At 39.5% G+C, this 25,388-nt stretch overlaps 1 protein-coding gene across 2 annotated transcripts in view; it reads right to left on the minus strand.

Moving 5' to 3' along the window:
- Positions 1 to 25,388, minus strand: part of UBR1 (ubiquitin protein ligase E3 component n-recognin 1) — a 149,584-nt gene that overhangs the window by 10,432 nt on the left and 113,764 nt on the right. For both annotated transcript variants that reach the window (XM_028126716.2, XM_028126715.2), the window contains 5 exons: positions 19,429 to 19,579; positions 5,204 to 5,291; positions 3,882 to 4,015; positions 1,673 to 1,781; positions 718 to 774 (listed from right to left, as the gene is read on the minus strand). In XM_028126716.2, the coding sequence (XP_027982517.1) occupies positions 718 to 774; positions 1,673 to 1,781; positions 3,882 to 4,015; positions 5,204 to 5,291; positions 19,429 to 19,579 (539 nt within the window). The remainder of the gene's footprint in view (positions 1 to 717; positions 775 to 1,672; positions 1,782 to 3,881; positions 4,016 to 5,203; positions 5,292 to 19,428; positions 19,580 to 25,388) is intronic.

Genomic DNA, 25,388 nt, shown 5'->3' on the forward strand with positions numbered 1-25,388 from the left:
AATCGCTCTGCTTGTTTACTGATGCAATTCAACTGGAATAAAAATTAGACACATACATAACAGAAAGCAGGCCCAGGAGAGGATACAAAGAAAATAAGCATGCAGTCTGGTCCCTGGTGAGTTTACTGTTTAGTGCTTTGTGGTGCTGGCAGGCACACATGCACGCACACAGCTGAGAGGATATTACTAGGGCAGACTTGCAGGAGGAGGTCACATTTGAATTGGTCTTTGAGGAAGAGGTGGATTTTGATTGAGACATAAGGGAGATAGAAGGGCTGAAGAACAGTTTTGTTGGGTCATCTCTAAGTATACAGATCGGAAGGGAAGGGGAAGAGGGACTGGTTCTATTTATATCTTACTCTATTCTCAAAAGGAAAAAAGTGGTGTATAGGAATACTGTTACTACTTTCTGATTTTAATAAACTGGCAGCTCCAAGATGCCATCTCCTCTGGTGCCTTTTAATAAGCATGTACGAGCTTAAGGAAGAGGAGCTGGTGGGGTCAAACAATTTAAGAGGGAAAGGATAGCCACTCCAAGAAAAAAAATCAATTGTAGGAGGAATCCAATTTCCGGGAAAGACTTAACAGAAACGTAGGAAACAATGTACTGAGTGAGAATGAAGAAGACAGACTGGAAAGCATGTTACACAAACCAACTACTTTTGGAAACACAGCCTGTAGATGGTTGGGAGAGGAGGATTGAGAAGTAAAACCAACCTGACTATGGTGTTCTTCTGCTTCAAACAGTGTAGCAACGCAGGATCTGCACACCACCTATATGGGGGAGCCAAGAGAAAAGCAAACAGGTCATCACAACTTCAGCACAGTGTTCATCAGTGAGCCACCCGCTCCAAATCTTTCTGTCCTTTCTTTCCATGTTCCCTCAGCTAGACCTCTCTCACATCTTACCCCTCTGCTTTTCTTCCCTTCGTTTTTGTGTCTGCCTATTTATTTTCCCCCTTTCTTTTATTCATCTTTTTATTTTTATTTATTTTAAGATTTTATTTATTTATTTGAGGACACAGAGATAGCGAGAGAGCACACAGGCAGGGAGAAGAGGGAGAAGCAGACTCCCCGCTGAGCAGGGAGCCCGATGCGGGGCTTGATCCCAGGACCCCAAGATCATGACCTAAGCCGAAGGCAGATGCTTAACCGACTGAGCCACTCAGGCGCCCCTCTTTTTTAAAGGGTTAATCAATCAAGGTCTAGCTAGAAAAACAGAAACCATTCTGAAGATGGAATTTAATACCAGGAATTGGTAATAAAGGTGACAGAAGGGCTGCAAAGCCAATCAGGAGAGAAAAAGGCAAGGCGACCCAAAGATTAGCCAATAACAGGAAGCCACCACCTCTCCCAGGCTGGAGGAACAAAAGGAAACTGTGGTATTATTAGAGCCCGGGGGCTGGGGTCAATGGTGGATACTGGCAAGAAATGGCAGCTGCAGGAAAGAGTAGTACAAGGAATGGTAATCATGGTGGGACAAGTGCAAAGTCCAGCTGCCCATGGCTGCTGGACTTATCTCTAATTCGTTGAGTGTGTGAATTAGGAATCTCCTATATTTTTGTTACCCACTTCAATAAGTCTAATCAATCTAAAAGCTTAGCAAATAATTTTAATTTAAAATTTCCAAACTGTATAATGACCCAAAAAGGATATTTTGCCCTCACAGTACCTCTGGAGGAGGGGTCTTACAGTATCCCAATATTCCTGAAAAAGCAGGAACAAATTTGTGGGTAAAGATAGATAGCTACAGAGTGCACTGTACTCTCCTTCTGCAGGATCTGCAAGAGAATAAAAATACATTTAATAAGCACATTATCCTTATCTGGTCAAATTGTGAATAGAATTTCTTCATTGCTTATGTTCATTTCTATACTCTATAAAAGTGGGTGACAAATAAGACACAGTGATTCTTTCAAATCTGATTCATTCATTCTCCTGATGAGGTTTCTCCACACCACTAAAAGGGACAAAACACAAAGTCCTTATCAAAACACATAAAGGCCCTACATGATCTGCCCCTGGCTGCTTCTTGAACCTCATCTCCTACCACCCTTGTCCTGCTCATTATGCTTCAGCTACACTCATCTCTTTACTATTCTTTGATGATGTCAAGCAAAGCCTTTGCATTTAGTGTTCCTTCTGCTTAGGAATACTCTTCCTTCAACTCTCTGTCCAGTTCAACCCCATCTTTATTTCAACATCTTTTTGCTCAGTGTGCTCAAAGAGAAGTCTTCTATGACTATCTACTAAAAGTATTACTCCAGCCCAGCACTCTCTATCCCCATGACCTGCTTTATTTTTCTTGGTAGCACTTATCACCACTTGACGTTATATTATGTACATTTATCTGTTTGTATACATTTAGTCTCCTCCCAGTAAAAGACTTAATCTTACTCACTGTTGTATTACAGCACCAACTAGATAAATTAATACATGATTTTCTAAAAATGCGAACAACACATCTGTACAGGCAACTACTTGGAAAGTAGCCCCCCATTTATAGGCATACTGTGGAGATAACTGCGGGTTCAGTTCCAGACTGCCACAATAAAGCTAGTATCGGAGTGAAGCAAGTCAAGTGAATTTCTGGTTTCCCAGGGCATATTAAAGTTATGTTTCTACTAGACTGTAATCTTTTTTTTTTTTAAGATTTTTATTTATTTATTTAACAGAGAGAGACACAGTGAGAGAGGGAACACAAGCAGGGGTAGAGGGGGAGGGAGAAGCAGGCTTCCTGCAGAGCAGGACGATGTGGGGCTCGATCCCAGGACCCTGGGATCATGACCTGAGCCGAAGGCAGATACTTAATGACTGAGCTATCCAGGTGCCCCTAGACTGTAGTCTATTTAGTGTGTAAGAGCATTAGGTCTAAAACAAATATGTACAGACCTTAATTAAAAAAACTGCTAAAAAAATGCTAACCATCATCTGAGCTTTCAGCCAGTCATAATCAATCACCACAGATCACCCTAATAAATGTAATAATGAAAAAATTTGAAATATTGCAAGAATAATCAAAATGTGACACAGACATGAAGCGAGCAAATGCTGTTGGAAAAATGGTGCTGACAGACTTGCTTGCCACAAACTTCCAATCTGTAAAAAACACAGTATCTGCAAAGCACAATAAAGTGATGCACAATAAAACAAGGTATGCCTGTATATAGAATCAGAACAAACCTAGATCAAATAAGCCCTACTGAACTAAGTTCAAGATAAAAAAGGTGATAGCCAGTAAAGCTGACCCATTCAGCTTAATCTCAAAGGACAAAAGCAAGACTCTCTGAACAATTTTGGTGACGCTTCCAAAATCATACAAACGTTCAGATTTTTACCCATACAAAGCCACAAGGAAGCCTTGTCTACTTTGATCTAGATTTAAGGCAAGTAAAGAAGAAAGGAAATGATTGTTACTCAGATATATGTGTCCTGGGTTTGTTCCAACAGGCCTGTCCTAGCAGGATTTTAGTTCTTTTGTAATAGTCATATGTTCAAAATTCAAATAACAGAGTATACAATAAAGTTTTCCTCCTACTTAGCCAAAACATTCTCTTCCCTAAAGGTAACCAATGTTTCTAATTTTCTGCATATCCTTTCAGTTATATTCTGTGTGCAGACATTTTATAAGCTCAAGTACATAAACTATACATAGATAGGAGCCATGAGTAGGTTTTGCATATTTATGAGGCTAATCTCATTTTTGGTCTCACCTTTAACCTATACCGAGGCAGAGGCACACATGTTGGGAGTGAACGCTGATGAAAAAGATGGAATAGAGAAGTGGTTCTTGCCTGTCCCCACCTTATATTTTTGAGGCTGAAGACAAGGGAAAAAAAATTCCCTTATTTGCTACTCTGAGATTTCATTTTCCTACTTACTGGTAAGCAGTTCTTCAGGTGGAGTTACTCCAAGTAAATAGTGGAAAAACAATGCAGCACAGCGAAGGTAAGGGGTGATGCCATTCTTCAAAGAGACCCACAAATACCAGCCAGGAACACCACATCCAATGCAGCTGGGGGGAAATAATTCCAGAATAGAACAGAATACTGATCAGACTAAAACTCTAGACACATCCCCCTTTAAAAACATAGCTAAATATTTAAATATTTTTTATCCATTTAACACAAAATATTTAACTGGCAGTAGCTTTTGTCTTTAAATCTTCTAAGTTTCCTAAAGAAAACCACAGATCTTGCATCTTTTACCATGTAGATTTTTAAAGCAAATAACTATTATCTTCATTTTTCTAACCCTTATGATGAAATGTGAATCAGATATATTTATCAATAACTAACCAAAGGAGTTAAGTTAGCTAAAAAAAATTAATACTTTCTTGATTTCTGTATTCAAATTGGTGATTCACAGGGCAATGAAACTATTCTATATGATACTTATAATGCTACCACACCAAAAGTGAACCCTAATGTAAACTACAGACTTTAGTTAATAACAATGTATTGATACTGGTTTGTCATCTTTAACAAATCTACTAATGCAAGATGTTAATCACAGGACAAACTTGTGAGGGGAGGGAGTAAACGGGAATGCTTTGTACTTTCTGTTCAATTTTTCTGTAAATCTAAAACAGCTCTAAAAAATAAAGCCTAGTTAACACACACACACACACACACACACACACTCTTTCTCTCTCTCTCTCTTCTGCAACCCCACCCCCCCACCTTCAGTGCCTAAACTAAAAACAAAATGAAACAGAAAACCCAAATAAAAAACGGTAAAGAAGGTGAAAACAAAGATGAGAGAGTGTGGTAGCAAGTGGAGCTCAGCAGGGCACTCCTATTATACTTTTGGTTTTAGCCTCTGCACTGCCAATGTATTTCATATGTTAGAGAACAGTCTTAAAAAACCTCTATTTAGTAAAGTGCATCAACTGTATAGATTGCTTTAAAAGGATGACCTATTTTCTATTTTCTACATTTATTTAAATTCTAAATGCTGCCACTTGTTAAAATTCTATCATTTTTTGCCAATGTTCCCAGAACAATTTACAAGAGTAAAGATGTATCCAAACTTGTTTCAGTCTCAGAAACAAATGGGTACCTGTTATTTCAAAAGCCCTCAACTGATTTTTAAAAACTGGAATTAAAACGGTTCAAAAGTTATTCTGCCAAACAACTGAAACTAAAAGGTGGAATTATTAAAACAACATTCAAATAGGTTGGACTAATGGACTGCTACTCACCCATTTGTATATTGAGAAACTTCTGCCAAGAAAGAAGATGCAGAACGAGCCTCTTCACTCTCTTCTTGAACCTGAGCAAGGGGAAGGTCTGAAAAAGAAATTCTGAAAGATAAATCTATGAATTTGCTATTCAATTTATAAATTACACCTCAATTTCATGGTTCCAGGATAATAAACAATGTCAACTCAACTGAGGTTCTTTTCCTTGTTCTCAATCTAAATAGCTGATTATATTTTATTTTTTATGAATGGATAAATAGCTCATTTTAAATATTAAAACTGGTAAAAAAAACTTAGGTAAACTCTATCAGTATATTAGGTGAAGAAATAAATAGGGCAGAATCACATGGATATTTAATAAATATTTATCTCAGGGGTGCCTGGGTGGCACAGTTGGTCAAGTGTCCAACTCTTGGTTTTGGCTCAGGTTGTGATCTCAAGGGTCATAAGGTCGAGCCCTGGGTTGAGTGCCACATCAGGCTCCATGCTCAGAGGGAGTCTGCTTGAGATTCTCTCTCTCCCTCTCTTATAAATAAATAAATCTTTAAAAAATAAATATTGGGGGGGAAGGGAGCAAGATGGCAGAGGAGTAGGAGACCTGGATTTCGTCTGGTCTCAGGAATTCGGCTGGATAGGGATCAAACCATTCTGAACACCTACGAACTCAACAGGAGATGGAAGAAAAGAATAGCAACAACTCACTGAACAGAAAAGCGACCACTTTCTGGAAGGTAGGATGTGCAGAGAAGTGAATCTGGCGATATTTGGGAGGATACATGGCAAGGGAGGGAGCCTCCGTCCACCACTTCTGGCAAGTGATAGAGCAGTGGAGCACAAAATCGTAACTTTTAGAAGTCAGCTCCACTGAGGGACGTCGCTCCAGTGGTTAAGCGGGGGGTGGAACCCTCCCTGGGACAGTGTGGTCTCAGGACCCTCGGGGTCACAGAAAGACCGGGGGTGCCTGAGTGCGGCAGAGCTCCCAGGTATGGGAGCGGGGAAGCCGGCTGCATAGACGGAGCCGAGGCGTGGGCTCTCAGCTCGGGGTTGCCATAAACTGTGATCGGTGACAGTCGGGCCACTGCTCCTCCAGCAGGGACCCAACAAGCGGCAGAGCGACTCCCCTTCCTCCCCCAGGGAAGAGCAGTGCGTGAGTGCACCGCAGGGATCTGCTGGGTTTGGAGACTCCACACGGGGTCGGGTGCCAGAGATAGAAATGCTCAGTCACAGGCCAGGTGAGCACGGAGTGCGGCCGGAGACCAGGGAGACGGGAGTGACTGCTTTTCTCTGGGGGCGCAGTGAGGAGCGGGGCCCTGAGTTCTCAGCTCCTCTGGGGCGGAGATTGGGAGGCCGCCATTTTCACTCTCGTCCTCCAAAGCCATACGGAAAGCTTGCAGGGAACAAAAGCTCCCCAGAGCAAACCCGAGCAGATTGCTTAGCCCCGACCAACAAGGGCGGGGCAATTCCGCCTCCGTCAAAGACATTTGGGAATCATGGCAACAGGCCCCTCCCCCAGAAGATCAGCAAGAACAGCCAGCCAAGACCAAGTTTACTGATCAATGAGAACGGGAGAACTCCAGCACTAAGGGAATACTGCACATAGAATTCATGGCTTTTTTACCATGATTCATTAGTCTTTCAAAGCTAATTTTTTTTAACTGTCTTTTTTTTTTGAATTCTTCTTTTTCCCTTTTTCAACCAACATCTTATCCCTTTTTTTAAAAAAAATTATTTTTTATTTTTTAGAGTCATATTCTATCCCTTCATAGTAGTTACCCTTATTTTTGGCGCGCACACACACACACACACACACACACACACACACACACATATATATATATAAGTTGTTCTCTCTTTAAAATTTTGAGATGCGGTTTCTTCTAACATATCAAAATATACACTAAATCTCTAGTGTATGGCTTGGTTCTAGTCTCCTGCCTGATCACATTCTCTCCCCCTTTTTTTTCTTTCTTTTTTTTTCAAACACCTTATCAATTTCTTTTTTAAAATTTTTTTATACTTTTCATCTTTACAGTCATATACCATCCCTTCATCGTAGCAACCCTTATTTTGTACATATTTAAGTCTTTCTTTAAAATTTTAGGAGGCACTTTCTTCTAACAGAACAAAATACACTCAAAATCTAGTGTGTGGCACTGATCTATGCACCAGCTTGATCATATTTGATCATATTGTTTTTTTTTGTTGTTTTTGTTTCTTTTTATCTTTTTCTTTTTTTTTCCTCTTTCTTTTTTCTTTCTTTCCCTTTCTTTTCCCCTGGTTGCAGGTCTTTTCTGATTTGTTTAGAGTATATTTTCTGGGGACGTTGTTAACCTGTTAGCATTTTGTTCTCTCATTCATCTGTTCCCCTCTGGACAAGATGACAAGAGGAAAAAAATCACCTCAAAAAAAGAACAAGAGGTAGTACCATCGGCCAGGGACCTACTCAATATGGACATTAGTACGAAGTTGGACCTAGAGTTCAGAACCATGATTTTAAAGATACTAGCTGTTTAAATAAATTAAATAAATAAATTAAAGATACTAGCTGGGCTTGAAAAAAGCATGGAAGTTATTAGAGAAACCCATTCTGGAGAAATATAAAAGAACTAAAATCTAACCAAGTCAAAATCAAAAAGGCTGTTAATAAGGTACAATCAAAAATAGGGGCACTAACTGCTAGGACAAATGAGGCAGAAGAGAGAATCAGCGATATAGAAGAGCAACTGATGGAAAATAAAGAAGCTGAGAAAAAGAGAGATAAACAACTACTGGATCACGAGGGCAGAATTCGAGAGATAAGTGATACCATAAGATGAAAAACATTAGAATAATTGGGATCCCAGAAGAAGAAGAGAGAGAGGGGCAGAAGGTATATTGGAGCAAATTATAGCAGAGAACCTCCCTAATGTGGGGAAGGAAACAGGTATCAAAATCCAGGAGGCACAGAGAACCCCTCTCAAAATTAATAAAAATAGGTCAACACCCCGACATCTAATAGTAAAACTTACGAGTCTCAGAGACAAAGAGAAAATCTTGAAAGCAGCTCAGGAGAAGAGATATGTAACCTACAATTGTAGAAACATTAGATTGTCAACAGACCTATCCAGAGACCTGGCAGGCCAGAAAGGACTGGCATGATATCTTCAGAGCACTAAACGAGAAAAATATGCAGCCAACAATACTATATCCAGCTAGGCTGTCATTGAAAATAGAAGGAGAGATAAAAAGCTTCCAGGACAAACAAAAACTAAAGGAATTTGCAAACACGAAACCAGCCCTCCAAGAAATACTGAAAGGGGTCCTCTAAGCAAAGAGAGAGCCTAAAAGCAGCATAGATCAGAAAGGAACACAGACAATATACAGTAGCAGTCACCTTACAGGCAATACAATGGCACTAAATTCATATCTTTCAATAGTTACCCTGAATGTAAATGGGCTAAATGCCCCAATCAAAAGACACAGGCTATCAGATTGGATTAAAAAACAAGACCCATCGATATGCTGTCTGCAAGAGACTCATTTTAGACCCAAAGACACCCCCACATTGAAAGTGAGGGGGTGGAAAACCATTTACCATGCTAATGGACACCAAAAGAAAGCTGGGGTGGCAATCCTTATATCAGACAAATTAGATTTTAAAGCAAAGACTGTAATAAGAGATGAAGAAGGACACTATATCCGCTTAAAGGGTCTATCCAACAAGAAGATCTAACAATTGTAAATATCTATGCCCCTAACATGGGAGCAGCCAATTATGTAAGGCAATTAATAACAAAAGCAAAGAAACACACTGACAACAATACAATAACAGTGGGGGACTTTAACACCCCCCTCACTGAAATGGACAGATCATCTAAGCAAAAGATCAACAAGGAAATAAAGACTTTAAATGACCCACGGGACCAAATGGACTTCACAGACATATTCAGAACATTCCATCCCAAAGAAACGGAATACACATTCTTCTCTAGTGCCCATGGAACATTCTCCAGAATAGATCACATCCTAGGTCACAAATCAGGTCTCAACCGGTACCAAAAGACTGGGATTATTCCCTGCATATTTTCAGACCACAATGCTTTGAAACTAGAACTCAATCACAAGAGGAAAGTTCGAAAGAACTCAAATACATGGAGGCTAAAGAGCATCCTACTAAAGAATGAATGGGTCAACCAGGAAATTAAAGAAGAATTAAAAAAATTCATGGAAACAAATGAAAATGAAAACACAACTGTTCAAAATCTCTGGGATGGAGCAAAGGCAGTCATGAGAGGAGAATATATCGCAATACAAGACTTTCTCAAGAAACAAGAAAGGTCTCAAATACACAACCTAACCCTAGACCTAAAGGAGCTAGAGAAAAAACAGCAAATAAAGCCTAAACCCAGCAGGAGAAGAGAAGTAATAAAGATCAGAGCAGAAATCAATGAAATACAAACCAAAAGAACAGTTGAACAGATCAACGAAACTAGGAGCTGGTTCTTTAAAAGAATTAATAAGATTGATAAACCCCTGGCCAGACTTATCAAAAAGAAAAAGAGAAATGACCCAAATAAAATCATGAATGAAAGAGGAGAGATCACAACCAAAACCAAATACAAACAATTATAAGAACATATTATGAGCAACTCTATGCCAGCAAATTAGATAACCTGGAAGAAATGGATGCATTCCTAGAGATGTATCAACTACCACAATTGAACCAGGAAGAAATACAAAACCTGAACAGACCTATAACCACTAAGGAAATTGAAGCAGTCATCAAAAAACTCCCAACAAACAAAAGCCCAGGGCCAGATGGCTTCCCAGGGGAATTCTACCAAACATTTAAAGAAGAATTAATACTTACTCTCCTGAAACTGTTCCAAAAAATAGAAATGGAAGGAAAACTTCCAAACTCATTTTATGAGGCCACCATTACCTTGATCCCAAAACCAGACAAAGACCCCATCAAAAAGGAGAATTACAGACCAAAATCCTTGATGAACATGGATGCAAAAATTCTCACCAAAATACCAGCCAATAGGATCCAACAGTACATTAAAAGGATTATTCACCATGACCAAGTGGGATTTATCCCTGGGAGGCAAGGTTGGTTCAACATCCGCAAATCAATCAACGTGATACAACACATTAACAAAAGAAAGAACAAGAATCATAGGATCCTCTCATAGATGCAGAAAAAGCATTTGACAAAGGACAGCATCCTTTCTTGATCAAAACTCTTCAGAGTATAGGGATAGAGGGTACATACGTCAATATCATAAAAGCCATCTATGAAAAACCTACAGCGAATATCATTCTCAATGGGGAAAAGCTGAGAGCTTTCCCCCTAAGGTCAGGAATGTGGCAGGGATGTCCACTATCACCACTGCTATTCAACGTAGTATTAGAAGTCCTAGCCACAGCAATCAGACAACAAAAAGAAATCAAAGGCATCCAAATCGGCAAAGAGGAAGTCAAACTCTCAGTCTTTGCAGATGATATGATGCTTTATGTGGAAAACCCAAAAGACTCCACCCCAAAACTGCTAGAACTCATACAGGAATTCAGTAAAGTGGCAGGATATAAAATCAATGCACAGAAATCAGTGGCATTCTTATACACTAACAACAAGACAGAAGAGAGAGAAATTAAGGAGTTGATCCCATCTACAATTGCACTCAAAACCACAAGATACCTAGGAATAAATCTAACCAAAGAGGCAAAGGATCTGTACTCAGAAAACTATAAAATACTCATGAAAGAAATTGAGGAAAACACAAAGAAAAGGGAAAACGTTCCATGCTCATGGATTGGAAGAACAAACATTGTGAAGATGTCAATGCTACCTAGAGCAATCTACACATTCAATGCAATCCCCATCAAAATACCATCCACATTTTTCAAAGAAATGGAACAAATAATCCTAAGATTTGTATGGAACCAGAAAAGACCCCGAATAGCCAGAGGAATGTTGAAAAAGGAAAGCAAAGCTGGCGGCATCCCAATTCTGGACTTCCAGCTCTATTACAAAGCTGTCATCATCAAGACAGTATGGTACTGGCACAAAAACAGACACATAGATCAATGGAACAGAATCGAGAGCCCAGAAATGGACCCTCAACTCTATGGTCAACTAATCTTCCACAAAGCAGGAAAGAATGTCCAATGGCAAAAAGACAGTCTCTTCAACAAATGGTGTTGGGAAAATTGGACAGCCACATGCAGAAGAATGAAACTGGATCATTTCCTTACACCACACACAAAAATAGACTCCAAATGGTTGAAAGACCTAAATGTGAGACAGGAGTCCATCAAAATCCTTGAGGAGAACACACGTAGCAACCTCTTCGACCTCAGCCGCAGCAACTTCTTCCTAGAAATATCGCCAAAGACAAGGGAAGCAAGGGCAAAAATGAACTATTGGGATTTCATCAAGATAAAAAGCTTTTGCAGAGCAAAAGAAATAGTCCACAAAACCAAAAGACAACCGACAGAATGGGAGAAAATATTTGCAAATGACATATCAGATAAAGGGCTAGTATCCAAAATCTATAAAGAACTTATCAAACTCAACACCCAAAGAACAAATAATCCAATCAACAAATGGGCAGAAGACATGAACAGACATTTTTCCAAAGAAGACATCCAAACGGCCAACAGACACATGAAAAAGTGCTCAACATCGCTCAGCATCAGGGAAATCCAAATCAAAACCTCAATGAGATACCACCTCACACCCGTTAGAACGGCTAAAATTAACAAGTCAGGAAATGACAGATGTTGGCGGGGATGCGGAGAAAGGGGAACCCTCCTACACTGTTGGTGGGAATGCAAGCTGGTGCAACCACTCTGGAAAACAGTATGGAGGTTCCTCAAACAGTTGAAAATAGAGCTACCGTACAATCCAGCAATTGCACTACTGGGTATTTACCCCAAAGATACAAATGTAGGGATCTGAAGGCGTACATGCACTCCGATGTTTATAGCAGCGATGTCCACAACAGCCAAACTGTGGAAAGAGCCAAGATGTCCATGGACAGATGAATGGATAAAGAAGATGTGGTATATATACACAATGGAATATTATGCAGCCATCAAAAGGAATGAGATCTTGCCACTGGCAACGACATGGATGGAACTGGAGGGTGTTATGCTGAGTGAAATAAGTCAATCAGAGAAAGACATGTATCATATGACCTCACTGATATGAGGAATTCTTAATCTCAGGAAACAAACTGAGGGTCGCTGGAGTGGGGGGTGTGTGGGAGGGATGGGGTGGCTGGGTGATAGACATTGTGGAGGGTATGTGCTATGGTGAGTGCTGTGAACTGGGCAAGGTTTGAATCACAGATCTGTAACTCTGAAACAATGCAATATATGTTAAGAAAAAAAAAAGAAGAAGATAGCAGGAAGGGAAGAATGAAGGGGAGTAAATCGGGGGGGGAGACAAACCATGAGAAACAATGGACTCTGAAAGACAAACTGAGGGTTCTAGAGGGGAGGGGGGTGGGGTGATGGGTTAGCCTGGTGATTGGTATTAAAGAGGGCACGTTCTGTGTAGAGCACTGGGTGTTATGCAGAAACAATGAATCATGGAACACTACATCAAAAACTAATGATGTAATATATGGTGATTAACATAACAATAAAAAATTTAAAAAGAATGATGTAATGTATGGTGATTAACATAACAATAAAAAATTAAAGGAAAAAAATAAATATTTATCTCATTTTAATATGACCAGGTAAACAAATTAGTGGTCATCTGCTCTGGGTTCGTAGGAGTCTTAGCTAACAGGTAGAAATTCAGCCTCTAGAAAGGGAAGTAGGTTGCTGTCCTGCCTTTATGCTCAAGCAATGAAACACATTAAAAAGAACCTTGTGGGGTGGGTGCCTGGGTGGCTCAGTTGTTAAGTGTCTGCCTTCGGCTCAAGTCATGGTCCCAGGGTCCTGGGATCAAGCCCCGCATCGGACTCCCTGCTCAGCGGGAAGTCTGCTTCTCCCTCTCCTACTACTCCTGCTTGTGTTCCCTTTCTTGCTGTGTCTCTCTTTGTCAGATAAATAAAATCTTTAAAAAAATAAATAAATAAAAATTTAAAAAACCTTGTAAGGTAATTTTCCTCCATTAATCTATCCTTAAGGAAACCATCTTAAACCCTTCATTTTTGCTAACTCACCCAACAGAGTAGTTAAAACCCTGGGTAAGCCACTTAAGTTTTGTGAACTTCAGTTTTATTATATTAAAATGGGGATAAAAATGCCAACCTTGTAGTTCAATGTGACAGATGGTTACAGCCCATTTGAACAGTGCTCTCTTGCTTCAAAAATGCTTTTTAAAAATACACATTAATTCATCTGAAAGACAACAATTAAAATTACCCCATCTCTTCCTTTGGTTGGATATTGCTAGTTTTTCTCCTTTCCAATTAGGGTCTCTTTAGGAAATACATACATTTTAAATTTATTTTTTTAATTTTTTTTAAAGGATATAAATGGGTAGTTTATTTTTTTAAAAACATTTTATTTATTTATTTGACAGAGAGAGAGAGACAGACACAGAGCACAAGCAGGGGAGCAGCAGAGGAAAAGGGAGAAGCAGGCTCCCCGCTGAGCAGAGAGCCCGAAGTGGGGCTGGTTCCCAGGATCTGGGATCATGACCTGAGCCAAAGGCAGATGCTTAACTGACTGAGCCACCCAGGCACCCCTTTTTTAAAAAGAGGAAAATATATTATCATATTGACATTTCAAATTTAAATATAAGAGTTCAATATTTGTACATGATTGAGGTAAATTTTATATGCAATGAAATACACAAATATTAAAAGTATCATTTGATGAGTTTTGATAAATGCAAACACCCATGTAACAAGAGTTTTTTAAATTAATACACTTTATTTTTTTAATAAACTTTATTTTTTAAAGCAGTTTTAGGTTCATTACAGAGCTCAGTGGAAATCACAGAGTTCCCATATACTTGCTGTTCCCACAAATCCATCATCATCTGCGACTATCGACAGACATCTAGCACCAGAGTGGTACATTTATTACAATCAATGAACCGTATACTGATACATCATTATCATCCAAAGTCCACAATTACCATTAGGGTTCATTCCTGGTGCTGTACATTCTACTGGTTTTCACAAATACATAGTAACATGTATCCACTATTATAGTATCATACAGAGTAGTTTCACTGCCCTAAAAATCCTCTGTGCTCTGCCTATTCACCCATCTCTCTCCCCTAACTTCTGGCAATCATGGATATTTTTACTATCTTCAAAGCTTCGCCTTTTCCAGAATGTCATATACAGCTGACCCTTGAACAAGACTGGGGGCTAAGGGTGCCGACCCCTGGCACAGTCAAAAATCTACCTATATCTTTTGACGCTCTAAAAACCTTACCACAGCCTACTGTTGACTGGAAGCCTTACTGATAACATATCTAGTCAATTAAAACATATTTTATATATGTATTTTATATATAAATGCTACATGTCATATATTTTATATCTTATTTTTTAATTTATTTTTTTAAAGATTTTATTTATTTGCCAGAGAGAGAGAGAGCACAAGCAGACAAGTGGCAAGCAGAGGGAGAGGGAGAAGCAGCCTCCCCACCGAGCAGGGAGCCTGATGCAGGGCTCGATCCCAGGACCCTGGGATCATGACCTGAGCCGAAGGCAGATGCTTAACCAACTAAGCCACCTAGGCGCCCTATTTTGTATGTTATATACTGTATTCTTACAATAAAATAAGCTAGAGAAAAGAAAATTTATTAAGAAAATCACAAAATACATGTATAGTACTATACTGCATTTATTGAAAAAAAAAAATATAAGTAGACCCTCTCAGTTCAGACCTGTGTTATTCAAGGGTCAATTGTAGTTGGAATCATATAGTATGCAACCTTTTCAGATATGCTTCTTTCATGAAGTAATACATATTTAAGCTTCCTCCATGCCTCTTCATTGTTTGAATGCTTGTTTCTTTTTGTGCTGAAGAATATTCCATTGTCTGGATGTACCACAGTTTATTCATTCACCCACTGAAGAACATGTGGTTGCTTCCAAATTTTGGAAATTATGAATAAAGCTGCTACAAACATCTGTGTGTAGGTTTCTGTATGGACATAGGTTTTTAGTTCATTTGGGTAGATAACACGGAGCATGACTGCTGGCTGCATCATACAGTAGGAGTATGTTTAGGTTTGTAAGAAAGTGCCAAACTGTATCTCAAAATGGCATGGAATTCCTTCCTTTCAGCAATGAAAGTGAGAATTCATTTTACTCTACATCCTCGCCAGTACTCAGTGTTGTCAGTGTTTTGGATTTTAACTATTCTAATAGGTGCATAGTGATATCTCGTTTTAATTTGCAATTCCCTAATGACTTATGATATTGAAAATCTTTTCATATGCTTACTTGCCATCTGCAGATCTTCTCTGGTGAGGTGTCTTTTACTTAATTTTAATCAGGTTATTTTCTTATTGTTGAATTATTAACTGTATATTTTATAGAACAGTTAATCAGATGTGTCTTTTGCAAATATTTTCTCTTAGGTTGCGGCTTGTCTTTTTACTCTCAACATTGTCTTTTGCAGAGCAGAAGTTTTTAATTGTAATGAAGTCCAGTTTTTCAATTACTTCTTTAATGGACTGTATCTTTGGCTTTGTATCTAAAAAGTCACTGCACACCTCAAGGTCGTCTAGGTTTTCTCCTACACTAACTTCAAATAGTTTTATATAGTTTTATGTTTTACATTTAGGCCTATCAACCATTTTTCTTTTTAATGAACCATTTTTAGTTAACTTTTTTTTAAAGATTTATTTATCAGAGAGAAATAGAGAGCGAGCACACAAGCAGGGGAAGTGGCAGGCAGAGGGAGAAGCAGGTTCCCTGCTAAGCAAGAAGCCTGATGTGGGACTCAATCCCAGGACCCTGGGATCATGACCTGAGCTGAAGGCAGACGCTTAACTGACTGTGCCACCCAGGCGCCCCATTTTTAGTTAACTTTTACAAAGGTTGTAAGATCTGTGTCTCTGTCTTATGTGTTCGTGTCCAGCTGTTACAGCAACGTGTGTTGAAAATCAGACTATCTTGGCTCCATTTGTCTTTGCTCCTTCATCAAAGATCAGTTAACTGTATTGCCATGTATAGATTTTTTGGCTCTCTATTCTGGTCCACTAATCTATTGGTCTGTTTTTTCACTGCCTTGATTCCAGAAGCTTTATAGTAAGTCTTGAAGTCAGGTAATGTCAGTCCTCTGACTTTGTTCTTCTGCTTCAGTACTGAGTTGGCTATTCTGGATCTTTCTCCTTTTCATATAAACTTTAGAATCAGTTTGTTGATATCGACATAATAACTTGCTAGAATTTTGGCTGGGAACTTATTGGGTTTTTACTTAACTTTTCTGAATTTATTCTTTTTTTAAAGGTTTTTTTTTCTCTTTAAATTTTTTTTATTGTTATATTAATCACCATACATTACATCATTAGTTTTTGATGTAGTGTTCCATGAGTCACTGTTTGTGCATAACACCCAGTGCTCCACGCAGAACATGCCCTTTAATACCCATCACCAGGCTAACCCATCCCCCCACCCCCCTCCCCTCTAGAACCCTCAGTTTGTTTTACAGAGTCCATCGTCTCTCATGGTTCGTCTCTCCCTCAGATTTACTCCCCTTCATTCTTCCCCTCCTGCTATCTTCTTCTTTTTTTTCCTTAACATATATTGCATTATTTGTTTCAGATGTACAGATCTGTGATTCAACAGTCTTGCACAATTCACAGCGCTCAACAAAAGGTTTTTCATTTTAATTCCAATATAGTTAACATAGTGCTATATTAGTTCCAGGTGTACAATACAGTGAGTCAGCCATTCTATACATCATTACTCACTGCTCCTTTTAAGTGTACTTCTAAACACCTTCACCTGTTTCACCCATTCCCCCACTCACCTCCCCTCTGATATGCTTTCTTTAATTATTTTTTAAAAGATTTTATTTATTTGAGAGAGAGAGAGCACTAACAGGGGGAGGGTCAGAGGAAGAAGCAGACTCCCTGCTGAACAGGGAGCCTGATGCAGGGCTCAATCCCAGGACCCTGGGATCATGACCTGAGCTGAAGGCAGATGCTTAACCAACTGAGCCACCAGGTACCCCTTTATTTTATTTTATTTTTTAAGTTTTATTTAAGTAATCTCTACACCCAACGTGGGGCTGGAACTCATGACCAAGAGTTGCATGCTCTTACAATTGAGCCAGCCAGGTGTCCTTGATATGCTTTATTTTAAATGAGTACCCTCAGTTAATTTTTTTTCAATAAGAACATCTTTTACTTGAAGCACACTTCAGAATGCACAGTTCTGAATTTATTCTTATGTCTCCTCCTTCCTACACCGAAAATCTTGGGTCCCAAGTGACATTAACACAAGCACTTACTTGGTTTATCCTAAAAATTACCTAAATTAATTTCAAAATAATACTAGTACCTAATACCATTTGTACCACTAATATGAATTCAGTTTAATGATTTTTTTTTGTTAGTTCTTTTATTGTCAGAATAGATCCTATTAGGGAAGTACAGTTGAAATACCGTGTTTTAGGGACGCCTGGGTGGCTCGGTCGGTTAAGCGTCTGCCTTTGGCTCAGGTCATGATCCTGGGGTCCTGGGATTGAGCCCTATGTAGGGATCCCCGCTCAGTGGGGAGCCTGCTTGTCCCTCTCCCTCTGCCCCTTCCCATGCTCGTGTGCTCTCTCTCTCAAATAAATAAATAAAATCTTTTTTTTTTAAAGATTTTATTTATTTATTTGACAGAGAGAGACAGCAAGAGAGGGAACACAAGCAGGGGGAGTGGGAGAGGAGAAGCAGGCTTCCCATGCAGCAGGGAGCCCGATGTGGGGCTCAATCCCAGGACCCTGGATCATGACCTGAGCCAAAGGCAGACGCTTAACAACTGAGCCACCAAACCTATGTTAAAAAGACATTCAGAGTCCTTGCTCAAATCTCTGACTCTCTACCTTACCTAGAGGCAACTCTTCAGTTTTTGGCTTATACTTCTATTGTTTCATTTATAAAAAATGTAAGCAAATATGAATATACGTAAGCATATATATGCATACATATACATAAAATACCTTACACAAAGGTATTATACTACAACTACTGTTCTGTACCCCACTTTTTTCACTTAATAAGTATCTCCTAGAGATTACTTCTTCAGTAGATCTTGCTCATTTCTTTGTATAGCTGCAGAACATTCCATTATATGCATATACCAAAGGATATTCAACCAATCTCCAGGGTTTTTGTTATTCCAAATAATACCACAATGAATAATCATGTGCATATATCCTTTCATATTTTTGCCAGTATAGCTTTGGGATAGATTCTTAGAAGTGGGGTTGGTAGGTCAAAGAATAAATGAATATTTAGTTTTGCTAGGCATTGTTCTAAAGTCACTTTAATTATCTGTTTTCTAAATTACCTGAATTTTCAGGAGCCCTTCTTGATCACTGATACCTAGGAAGCAGACTTTGCTTTCAACTAAGAGCAGAGTCTAAGAGAATAACTACATCATAATTCCATGATGTTATATTATTCAGGTATCTCTAAGTGAACATTTGTTCAAAAAACATTTAATGAATACTTATTTGGTATAACAAAAGTTGCCAGATACTTTAACTTTATGAGAAAAGATTTTAAAATGTGAATGTTCCCTATTCAAGAAACTTGAAGGGGGGAAGGAGTGGAGAGAAAGGAGAACCAGGGAAAGAAGCAGAACAACATAGAACTATAAAACAAGATATTATGCAACAAATGCTATAAAACAAAGAATTATCGTTCTAGCTGGAGGAATCAAGAATGGTTCATAAACAGGCTTATCAAAAGACTGAAAGTATTTAGGTAGGGGCAAATATTGGAGACACTAATCCCCAACCCTGAAATTAGGAAATCTAAAAAAGGGTACAGCAGGTCCAAATGGTTTCCCTGTATATTTGGAGAGCAGCCACAAGTTAGAGAATCAAGTGGTTTAGCTAATTATCCCTTTCACAGCTCTTCTAACTTTTTATTTAAATAGCATCTATAAAGAAAACAAATGATTATTCAACAAGAGATATAACATACAACTTAGAAATATATATGCATATATATATATGATTAATCACAAGCATAATTAATTTTGCCAATAAACCATGGGTAAATATTATTTACAGTTAACAAGTGATGGGAACTTTACCTGTGTCTATGGTAAGAAGGATCTGAAGCATGTGTGCCATAGTGATCAAATGGAAGAGATAAAGGTGGTTATAGGAAGAACTAATTGACGAAGGCTGCAGATCAACAGTGTCATCCCAATACAAGGATGGGAATGCTAACACAGCACCGACCTACGAGAGAAAGTGGACATCAACATGGGTGACAACAAAGATCAGCATGAACTAATCTTATAACTAAATGTATAAGATATTGCAGTGTGTTTATGTGTGTGTGTGTGTTTTTATAACCACCATATTTTTCCTAATTATTCAACAGAATATCTTAGAATATAGTGTACCATAAATGGAGAACAAAAGTCATTACCAAACAGGTTATCCCTTTGCTGAAACTTGTTCTAGGTAGTGGTTTCAATCCTGTCTGTGGCTCAGAAGATTCAACATTACAATAACTTGGGGAGCTCTTAAAATAACACTGATTCACAGGCCAGTCCAATCAAATCAGAATCTCAGGGTATAGGGAGCAGTTACTGGCATTCTTTTCAAAGTTTGCCCAAAGATTCCAAAAGACAGGAGTGACAACCACTGGGCAGAGTCCTGGGCAATGAGGGGTGAAGAATACTGGCTAACCCGTATCCACAAACTCCATGCTCCTAACCTCATCAATGATCTCTCTAGAGAATTCATTTTGAGGAAATGAAGTCACTGCAGGGAGAGAAAACCTCTGCAAGAAACTCACAGAACAGGGGTGGTTAGATGGCTCAGATGGTTAAGTGTCTGCCTTTGGCTCAGGTCATGATCCCAGGGTCCTCCCACTGAGCTGGGAGCCCGCTTCTCCCTCTCCCCCTGCCTCGCCTGCTTGTGCTCCATTTGTCTCTCTCTCTAATGAATAAATAAAAAATCTTAAAAAAAAAAAAAACTCACAAAACAGTTGCTACCCATCCATAGGTGTTTGGGGGAAGGCTAGATGTACCAATGGCCTGGTCCCCAACACCAAATAATCAATGATTTTAAGATAGCTCACACTGTCATTTACTGCTTATAATGTAAACAAGAAAAAAGTGGAGGAAGAAAGCATAATATTTATTTAGAAAAAGTCTGCTTGGAGGGGGAAGCGCAAGATGGCAGAGGTGTAGGAGACCTAAATTTCGTCTGGTCCCAAGAATTTAGCGAGATTGTTATCAAACCATTCAGAACACCTACAAACTCAACAGGGGATTGAAGAAAAGAATAGCAGCAATTCTATGAACAGAAAAGCGACCGCATTCTGGAAGGTAGGATGTGCATAGAGGCGAATCCAAGGCAATATACGGGAAGACAGACCGCTGGGGGAGGGAGCCTCCATCAGCTGGCTACTGGCAAGTGATAGAGCAGCAGAGCACAAAATCAGAACTTTTAGAAGTTCGCTAGGATGAGGGACGTCACTCTGGTGGCTAAGCAGGGTTGGGGTGGGGTTGGGGGCGTGGGGGGGTGGAACCGTTGCTGGGGCAGTGTGGTCTCAGGACCCCTGGGGTCACAGGAAGACGGGGGGGGGGCGGGCGCTGAGTGTGGCAGAGTTCCCAGGTATCAGAGCAGGGAAGCCGGCTGTAAAGATGGAGCCGAGGAGTGGGCTCTTAGTTGCAGGTTGCCATAAACTGTGATCCGTGGCACAGTTGGGCCACAGCTCTTTGAGCAGGGACGCATCAAGCAGCAGATCTGGGGAGACTCCCCTTCCTCCCCCGGGGAGGAGTGGCACGGTTCTGCTGGGTTTGGACACTCCAAACGGGGTCGTGTGCCAGAGATAGAAACGCTCGGTCACCGGGTGGGTGAGCGCACGGAGTGCGGCCAGAGACCAGGGAGAAAGAAATGATTGACTGCTTTTCTCTGGGGGCACACTGAGGAGTGAGGCCCAAGCTCTTGGCTCCTCCGGAGCGGAGAATGGGAGGCCATCATTTTCATTCTCATCCTCCAAAGCTGTAAGGAAAGCTTTCAGGCAACAAAAGCTACGAGAGCAAACCCGAGCAGATTACTCAGCCTGGCCCTGGGCAAGGGCGGTGCAATTCTGCCTCGGGTAAAGACATTTGAGAATCACTGCAACAGGCCCCTCCCCAAGAAGATCAGCAAGAACAGCCAGCCAAGACCAAGTTTACCTATCAATCAATGAGAATGGCAGAACGCCAGCACTAGGGGAATAAAGCACATAGAATTCACGGCTTTTTTCTCCATGATTCTTTAGTCTTTCAAAGTTAATTTTTTTTTAAAGATTTTATATATTTATTTGACAGAGAGAAACACAGGGAGAGAGGGAACACAAGCAGGAGGAGTGGGAGAAGGAGAAGCAGGCTTCCCGCAGAGGAGGGAGCCTGATGCGGGGCTCAATCTCATGACCTGAGCCGAAGGCAGACGCTTAACGACTGAGCCACCCAGGCACCGCAACAATTCCTGTTTTAAAATCTTTTTTAATTTTCATCTTTACAATCATATTTCATCCCTTCATCGTACTTACCCTTATTTTTGTATATATATAAGTTTTTCTTTCTTTAAAATTTTGGGAGACAATTTCTTCTAACAGACCAAAATATACCCCAAATCTAGTGTGTGGCTCTGTTCTATTCACCAGCCTGATCATATTCTTTTCTTTTCTTTTTTTTCCCTTTCTTTACCCCCCGGTTTCGGGTTTCTTCTGATTTGTTTAGTGTATATTTTTCTGGGGTTGTTGTTAACCTTTTAGCATTTTGTTCTCTCATTCATCTATTCTGGGCAAAGTGACAAGATGGAAAAACTCACCTCAAAAAAAAGAACAAGAGGCAGTACCAACTGCCAGGGACCTAATCAATATGGACATTAGTAAGATGTCAGAACTAGGGTTCAGAATGACGATTATAAAGATACTAGCTGGGCTTGAAAAAAGCATGAAAGATACTAGAGAATCCCTTTCTGGAGAAATAAAAGAACTAAAATCTAACCAAGTTAAAATCAAAAAGGCTGTTAATGAGGTACAATCAAAAATAGGGGCACTAACTGCTAGGATAAATGAGGCAGAAGAGAGAATTAGTGATATAGCAGACCAAATGATGGAGAATAAAGAAGCTGAGAAAAAGAGAGATAAACAACTACTGGATCACGAGGGGAGAATTCAAGAGATAACTGATAACATAAAGCGAAACAATATTAGAATAATTGGGATCCCAGAAGAAGAAGAAAGAGAGAGAGAGGCAGAAGGTATATTGGAGCAAATTACAGCAGAGAACTTCCCTAATTTGAGGAAGAAAACAGGCATCAAAATCCAGGAGGCTCAGAGAACCACCCTCAAAATAGGTCAATACCCTGATATCTAATAGTAAAACTCACAAGTCTCAAAGAGAAAATCCTGAAAGCAGCTTGGGACAAGAGGTCTGTAACCTACAATGGTAGAAACATTAGATTGGCAGCAGACCTATCCACAGAGACCTGGCAGGCCAGAAAGGACTGGCATGATATCTTCAGAGCACTAAACGAGAAAAATATGCAGCCAACAATACTATATCCAGCTAGGCTGTCATTGAAAATAGAAGGAGAGATAAAAAGCTTCCAGGACAAACAAAAACTAAAAGAATTTGTGAACACCAAACCAGCCCTACAAGAAATATTGAAAGGGGTCCTCTAAGCAAAGAGAGAGCCTAAAAGTAACATAGACCAGAAAGGAATATAGACAATATACAGTAACAGTCTCCTTACATGCAATACAAAGGCACTAAATTCATATCGTTCAATAGTTACCCTGAATGTAAATGGCTAAATGCCCCAATCAAAAGACACAGAGTATTGGATTGGATAAAAAAACAAGACCCAACGATATGCTGCCTGCAAGAGACTCATTTTAGACCCAAAGACACCTCCAGATTGAGGTGAGGGGGTGGAAAAACATTTACCATGCTAATGAACATCAAAAGAAAGCTGGGGTGGCAATCCTTATATCAGACAAATTAGATTTTAAACCAAAGACTATAATAAGAGATGAGGAAGGACACTACATCATACTTAAAGGGTCTATCCAACTAGAAGATCTAACAATTTCATTATTTATTTATTTATTTATTTTACTTTTTAAAGGTTTTTTATCTTTATTTGAGACAGAGAGAGAGAGACAGAGCACAAGCAGAGGGAGTGGCAGGCAGAGGGAGAAGCAGGCTCCTTGCTGAGCAAGGAGCCCGATGCGGGACTCAATCCCAGGACCCAGGGATCATGACACGAGCTGAAGGCAGATGCTTAACTGATTGAGCCACCCAGGCATCCCGAGATCTAACAATTCTAAATATCTATGCCCCTAACATGGGAGCAGCCAATTAATAACAAAATCAAAGAAACACATCGACAATAATACAACAATAGTAGGGGACTTCAAGACCTCCCTCACTCAAATGGACAGATCATCTAAGCAAAAGATCAACAAGGAAATAAAGGCTTTAAATGACACACTGGACCAGATGGACTTCACAATATATTCAGAACATTCCATCCCAAAGCAACGGAATACACATTCGTCTCTAGTGCCCATGGAACATTCTCTAGAATAGATCACATCCTAAGTCACAAATCAGGTCTCAACCAGTACCAAAAGACTGGGATCATTCCCTGCATATTTATGTACCATAATGCTTTGAAACTAGGAATCAATCACAAGAGGAAAGTCAGAAAGAACTCAAATACATGGAGGCTAAAGAGCATCCTACTAAAGAATGAATGGGTCAACCAGGAAATTAAAGAAGAATTAAAAAAATTCAGGGAAACAAATGAAAATGAAAACACAACTGTTCAAAATCTTTGGGATGCAGCAAACGTGGTCCTAAGAGGAACGTATACAGCAATACAAGCCTTTCTCAAGAAATAAGAAAGGTCTCAAATACACAACCTAACCCTAGACCTAAAGGAGCTGGAGAAAGAACAGCAAATAAAGCCTAAACTCAAGAGGAGAAGAGAAATAATAAAGATAGGAGCAGAAATCAATGAAATACAAACCAAAAGAAAAGCAGAACAGATCAACGAAACTAGGAGCTGGTTCTTTGAAAGAATTAATAAGATTGATAAACCCCTGGCCAGACTTATCAAAAAGAAAAGAGAAACGACCCAGATAAATAAAATCATGAATGAAAGAGGAGAGATGACAACCAACACCAAAGAAATACAAACAACTATAAGAAAATATTATGAGCAACTATATGGCAGCAAATTAGATAATCTGGAAGAAATGGCTGCATTCCTAGAGTCATATGAACTACCAAAACTGAACCAGGAAGAAATAGAAAAACCTGAACAGACCCATAACCACTAAGGAAATTGAAGTAGTAATCAAAAATCTCCCAACAAACAAGAGCCCAGGGCCAGATGGCTTCCCAGGGGAATTCTACCAAACATTTAAAGAAGAATTAATACCTATTCTTCTGAAGCTGTTTCAAAGAATAGAAATGGAAGGAAAACTTCCAAACTCATTTTGAGGCCAGCACTACCTTGATACCAAAACCAGACAAAGACCTCATCAACATGGATGCAAAAATTCTCACCAAAATACTAGCCAATAGGATACAACAGTCCATTAAAAGGATTATTCACCACGACCAAGTGGGATTTATTCCTCGGCTGCAAGGTTGGTTCAACATCAGCAAATCAATCAATGTGATACAATACATTAATAAAAGAAAGAACAAGAACCATATGATCCTCTCATAGATGCAGAAAAAGCATTTGACAAAGTACAGCAACCTTTCCTGATCAAAACTCTTCAGAGTATAGGGATAGAGGGTACATACCTCAATATCATAAAAGCCATCTATGAAAAACCCACAGCGAATATCATTCTCAATGGGGAAAAACTGAAAGCTTTCCCCTAAGGTCAGGAACACGGCAGGGACACCACTGCTATTCAACATAGTACTAGAAGTCCTAGTCACAGCAATCAGACAACAAAAAGAAATAAAAGGCATCCGAATCAGCAAAGAAATCAAACTCTCACTCTTTGCAGATGATA

This window comes from Eumetopias jubatus, unplaced genomic scaffold (assembly GCF_037043125.1).
Source record: "Eumetopias jubatus isolate StellerSeaLion01/CBP00866 unplaced genomic scaffold, mEumJub1_p1.0 scaffold_7, whole genome shotgun sequence".
NCBI classification, from domain to species: Eukaryota; Metazoa; Chordata; class Mammalia; order Carnivora; family Otariidae; genus Eumetopias; species Eumetopias jubatus.